Here is a 6,159-nt window from a genome sequence, read left to right as displayed (position 1 = left end):
TGTTCAGTTTACCTTGTTTCTTTGAGGTCACTAAACTCTGGCATCAGAGCAACGCCCACATTTATCTCCGATTTTACTACCCAGACCTAGTTTTAGAGGTTTTATTTCGTCATTGACCAGCTAGTTACTGCAAGGCCTACAAAGGTAAATGACAAGTTTCCTATTCTAGCTTAGAGAAACATGTCATTAAAATATAAAAAGCATTTGTGCAGGTTTTTTTTTTAATAAAAGGCAGAAGTGGGAGAACCAACTCACATTGAGCAATGGCAGATATGACTGAGGTGTGATTAGTGGCAGAGAACCAAATTGTCTAGCATGGGATTTTGCACCTTTTTGCATAATGCTGAAATTTTTTCAGAGATGTCAGTACCCATAACCCTTCCAGTCCTTTATCCTATAACACCAAGAAAGGAGACCAAGTGGGATAATACTGTGGTACTACAGCTGAAAAACAGGAGGGATAGAGAAAAGGGAAATGATAAGATACAGAGACAAGGAGGGAAACTGATGACATTTAAGAAAAAGAAGTACAGGGTGTGTTGAGATTTTGGTTATCACTCTTCAACTGTGATTACAATTACACCAGGGCTAACTTCCTCCATAGAAATAGTTTAAAGTTATACTATGCAGAAATCTTTTAAGCCCTAGATTAGTTAACACTTTGTTTTTTCCTATATTTTAATCAGAGAGATAGAATACTAAGTGTTACGAGTACTCTGATAATCTAGGCCTTTAGCAAATTTCTTTACTGTGGGATATGTTTTTCCCAGTATCTCCCTTGGTTCTTGTCTTGCCCACTTTGATATGCTGCTACATACTTTTTGTATGCCTCCTCTCCCCTGCACAATTATGGGAGTGAAGGAATTGTTGCTTAACAAATACACAATGAGTGGAATCCTTCAAAAGAGACCATTAGCAAAAAAGATGATCTGAAGTTTTCATCTTCTCCCTGGGTCTTGCTCTGGTACTAAATTTGAATTGCCCCTAAAGGAGGAAGAAACTAAAATTAAATGCTTACCTGTATTTAGACAGAAGTAATTAAACTATTTAAGATATCCCTTGGTTTTATTTTAACTTAACCCTTGTGAATACTTCACAAAAATACACATACAGAAGCAAATAAAACTATACAGTCAAACTAAATACCCAGCAGATACAACAAGTAGTCAGAAGTTCAAAGAGGGATAGCTGCTAAGTGGCTGATGAGGTTGTTTGCATAATCAAAAAAAATCAACTTGGAATTAATACTTTGAACAAAAAGCATTCCAGCTGTTTTTAACATAAGAAATTGGTATTCTATAAAATGGTTGAATGGGTAACATGCATCGATCAGTACAATGACCAGTATTTATTGAATTCAAACTATTTACTGTTGTAAACATTTAACAAAAGCATTATGAAATCTAAATAGTTTTTGACAATTCGAACAAAATAAGTGGCATGTTTAAAAAATAAAGCTGATGAGCAATAGGTCCATCCTATATATTTTCTTTGAACAGTCCAGCAAGAAAAACAGCACAGTATTTTAAAAAGTATACAGCAAAGATTGTTCCTATTATAATGGCAAACTCTGGAAACTGTAAATACAAATAAAAGTCATTAAACAGTCAAACGGTCATATTCCTAATCAGGAAGAAGTTACAGTAAGAACAGTCTGCAATCCAGTTATACTCAATTGTCATCAGAGAATGCTTTTTCTTGTCAGTTGATTTCATAGTTCTTTTTCCAAGAGACAGCAAAACTTTGGCAATTGGATGTACTGAAAATATATTCTCAGTTCAAGATACAGTCATAGCATTTTGTTGTATGAAAGGTGATCTGTACACCAAGGCTCAGAGGTTGGTAAAGATTGATTCCATATGTGGAAAAAGTGCAAATATCCTGCACAGATAGCTTAGAAAGCTGCTGGCACAGTTATTCACCAGCAGCATCTAGGGTTTTGTTTGCATAGCTCACACATCACTGGAATGTGGAAAGGTGTGCTATTTTTTGGCAAGAGCAAAGGAGACATACTGATGTGAATTACCATGTTGGGCATGCTGAATCCATGCAGAACACGTGGGCGAAGGCTGCTACCTCACATCATTGGTTTTTGTATACTGGTTTTGTTTTTGTTGAAGCAATTCTGTTATAGCCAGAAGCTTTTTCAGTACGTGCTAGAGAAGGAAAAATAGTATGAAAGTAATTAGTAAATGAATGGAAAGCTTGGTCAGAAGCTCAGGGATGGAAACTTGGATCTGAAAAAAGCTGTAACATTACCATTCTACTGAAAGCATAAAATTGTGTAAGTTTCTATTAGAGGGACTGAATTTTTTTTTTAAGATAGAGTATTTGTACACCAAAGTGAATAGAAATTCATTTGTGTTTGGCATTCTCATACTTACTTAGGCCAGAACATCATCTCTAGATAGAACATCTTGCCAAAAGAGCTTTATCCTTATAAATTACATACATGCCCGATAAGATCATGTAAGGGCACTCAGCTTGTAGCCTAGTGAACACTTTGAAGAGTCATGGAAGAAATATGATTACATTGGGCCTAAAATTAAAACGGCATCTTTACCTTTCTTAAAAAGTCTTAACTGAACTAAATCCTCCATTAAGAATTTTAAGGCAAGTAAAATAATAAACCCAGCCCCAGTCTGGCAAGAAGAGATTACACATGCCATGGGTACACAAGTAGGTACAGACTCTAACTGAGTTTCTAAAGTGATTAGAACCTTAATGAGCCAGACTATTACATAAACTTGATTTTAGAATTTCAGGTTGAAGAAACCTCAGAATCGCAAAACTCCATCTTTAATCTCTTCTATAACGATCCTGCCTAATGGGTGGCCAATATAGTCAGGACTCAGGAAGAACTTACTAGAAACGGCAGTTTCTAAAGTCATACTCCAGAATTTCTGGAGCTTGAAGTATTTTCATCCAACTTCCTGAATAATTCTCATGGGTTTGACAATACACTTGGCCGTGTACTGTTTGAGAAAGAAAAACCCATATTGCTATTGACTTATTAGCTCACGTGCCACTGAAGTGAACATCATTTTTCATTACAGGTAACACTGATTTAGACTCAAGAGCAGGACTTGACATTTTTCAGTATGAAAAATATATAATCTTAGTCTGAACCTGTTATTTCCCTGCTGAGATCTTACTGGATTATGGTTCAGATTTTTTAAAATGTAATATAACTGATAAAATGAAAAGATTGACCATAATTCAACTATTTGCTACCTCTCAGTCTTATGCTTACATTCCGCTTAAACGCTAATGAACCATTGTTAACGAAGGCTAGCAGAGACCTACCTGCTGTGCCCCGCGCTCATTACTGAGTGTTCGCAGTTCATCTGAATGGGCCACACAGATCTCATGCAATGCTGCTAAATCACGGGACAGGTCAGTTCTAGAATGCTCTATAGTGTCCGGAAGTTCAGGTACATTCTTTAAGGGAATCATAAAACTGCATTTAGAAATAGAAATCTTATAGTCTCTTCTGAAAAGATCTTAATTGATTATAATACATAGACTTTTAAACACATAATATTCTCTTAAACTTGTTACATTTCAATATATCCAATTTTAATATTCAGTGTTTATTCTGAGAAATAGATTTTATTGCCTCAGTATTCACATCAAAACCACGTTCTATTTTCTTCCACAGCATAGCAGAATGACTGTGCAGTATTAAAGTTATTCTAAATAAATGGGTTTCCTAAACTTTATAAAGAGTTTTGTTTTTGTGTTTTTGTAAGCTGGAACACATGCCAAACAAACAGTAATATTAACTGCTAATCTGGATTACATACAACCTAAACTTAAAATTCCTCTGCTTTTTCAGACTAAATTTCATTAAAATACTGTAGTTTTTCCAAATTAATCAGCATATATAAGTAAGAGCTACACTATAAAAGTGTGATTTGAACTTGTGAGGCCTATAATTATCTGTGAACTATGCCCAAAACACTTGCTAATGTGTGGAAATCATCAGTGTTAATTATGGTATCTTCAGATAAAGTTGATAAAGTAACTTAGTCACTATAGTAAGTTGATGGTACTTTATTAGCACTAGATACTGATATTATTTTGAGCCTTAGAATAAAATTTCACATGGGCTCAGGTTATCAGTAATTTTGAACAAATCCATTCATTCCTTTCCAGAATGGTGGTGATATTTGCTATATACTCCTAAAAACTGCAAAACACTCAGGTTTCTATAGTATAAAGAAATACTATTAGAATATGTTCTTATTTATTAAATGACTCAGTTATTCACTTATTAATTCAGTAAATGAAGGATTATAGAGATAAAAGACACTAGTATTTGCCTTCAGAGAGCTTACAGTCTAGTAGAGAAGACAGAAGTAAACTGATCATAGCAACGCAGAATTAAAAATCCAAGATAATGCAGAAGATACTTAGTAGGCAAAACAAAAAGAATTCAGGCTTAGGCCTCAGCAAAACCTTTCTGAAGGAGATTTTGAGGTGAGTTGAAAGATAAACTTGATTTATATAGGTAATACAGGAAAAGTATGAGGAGACTGGGCAAGTAGTAGAACACTAGGATTCTAAGCTGTTTGAAAGGCTAGGTTGTGTGGCATTACCAAGAAAGTGACAGAAAAAGCCGAACTTAGACATTTGTGATTGTGGAAAATGAGGTCCCAACCATGAATCCAAAAACCTAGAAATATGGCTTAAGATAAAACTAGCATATGCCTTAAAAAATGTTCTTGTCAATCACTGACCAACTGTATTTTTTTGGTAACTAGAAATATTTCTATCTTCAAAACTTTCCAGGAGTTCACATATGGAGGAAACATCATGGACAGTTAACATTTGGTCCTTTATTTCTTTCATTACAAATATGGAGCTATGATGTAAATAATTTCTTACACAGTGTTTTTTAAACTGGAGGTTGCAAACTAGGGCCCACAGGCAGTCCTGATAGGTTTGACTGCACAGGGGTGCGGTGGTTCTTGTGTTTTTAACTGAATCTGAATACAGTAAGGCAGAATATGAGCACCTCCAGTCTCCTACCCTAGCATTTCCTAATGGCATACATACACCTGTCTAAATTCACATATACAATATGTTCCCTTTCTGGTTTCTGTAGATATGAACTGAATTACTAATATTATTTACTCGGTTTTAAATTGAGTCAACATTTGAAAGTTTATAATCAAGAAAATTTAACTTATACTAAAAACCCAGGATCTTAGAAATTATTTTTTGTCCCCTATTCTTAATTTTATAATCATAATTTTATTTATAAAGGTCCAAATAAGGCATAAGTAGTCCCACTGACTGAAGTGAAACACCAAATCCATGTATTTTACTCTTAGAAAGCCACAAAGAACACTCATTCTGCAGTCCATTTACTTATTTAACGTGGTGAGAACTGTGGGCCATCCATCTTGTTTCAAATTCCACACAATAGCAACCAAGAACAAGTAGCGAAAGTGGCAAAAGAATGTCACAACAGTGAGGTGGAATAACAGGGTAATGAAAGACAGAAACTAGAAAATGACACAAGTTCAAAACCCCCAACAGTGTATGTTTGCTTGATTAAGAACAAGTCAAACAAAACAACTTGTTTAGGAAGGTAGACAGACAAAAATAAGCAGTTTTTTTGTTTGTTTTTTTTTAAGTCTGGATAGAAAATCTTTTTAAAGGTTGTTAAAATCAGTTAATTCTCAGCTATCCTAACTACAGGTCTCAAAGTACTTGAAAAATTATATACATACCCCAAGTTCATCTAAAAACATGATCATGCGATGTTTGTTACTTTTGATGAAAGGATTGACACCTTCCATATAGGGCTCCTAAAAACATAAAAAGTTTACTATATGCATCAAAAACAAACATTATTGTCTGATTTATATTAACAAAAACCTACATGCATCAAGAATTCTTATAAATCTAATTGTGTCCATCAGTAGCAATACATATTCACAGGATTTAATCATACAGTGACAGTATTTGCCTTCTGATATAAGCAAACAGCTATCCTGAGAAACTGGAGTACTTTAATGAAAGCAATTCTGGATGAGAACAAATCAGAACACATAGCCTAGCAGACACAAAATGCTTATATGTAATTCATTCAAAAATAATTACTGAGAAATTACTATTTGCCAAGCACCAAAACAAACATGAGCCCAA

The 6,159-nt window shown here is 34.4% G+C and overlaps 1 protein-coding gene across 2 annotated transcripts in view; it reads right to left on the bottom strand.

The window, feature by feature from the left end:
• Positions 1 to 851: 851 nt before the first annotated feature.
• RASA1 (RAS p21 protein activator 1) overlaps positions 852 to 6,159 on the bottom strand; it is a 99,979-nt gene continuing 94,671 nt past the window's right edge. Inside the window, exons 23-26 of one of the 2 annotated variants that reach the window (XM_033109930.1) lie at positions 5,742 to 5,819; positions 3,307 to 3,441; positions 2,027 to 2,156; positions 852 to 984 (exon numbers count right to left, since the gene is read on the bottom strand). In XM_033109930.1, coding sequence (XP_032965821.1) covers positions 2,073 to 2,156; positions 3,307 to 3,441; positions 5,742 to 5,819 — 297 coding nt within the window. In that variant the 3' untranslated portion in view covers positions 852 to 984; positions 2,027 to 2,072. Of the gene's footprint in view, positions 985 to 1,049; positions 2,157 to 3,306; positions 3,442 to 5,741; positions 5,820 to 6,159 lie in introns of those variants that run through there. The other variant, XM_033109929.1, reaches the window with a different exon arrangement.

Source organism: Rhinolophus ferrumequinum, chromosome 7 (genome assembly GCF_004115265.2).
Source record: "Rhinolophus ferrumequinum isolate MPI-CBG mRhiFer1 chromosome 7, mRhiFer1_v1.p, whole genome shotgun sequence".
NCBI lineage: Eukaryota > Metazoa > Chordata > Mammalia > Chiroptera > Rhinolophidae > Rhinolophus > Rhinolophus ferrumequinum.
Note: the sequence above shows the minus strand (reverse complement) of the source record. Positions and strands in the feature narration are given on the sequence as shown.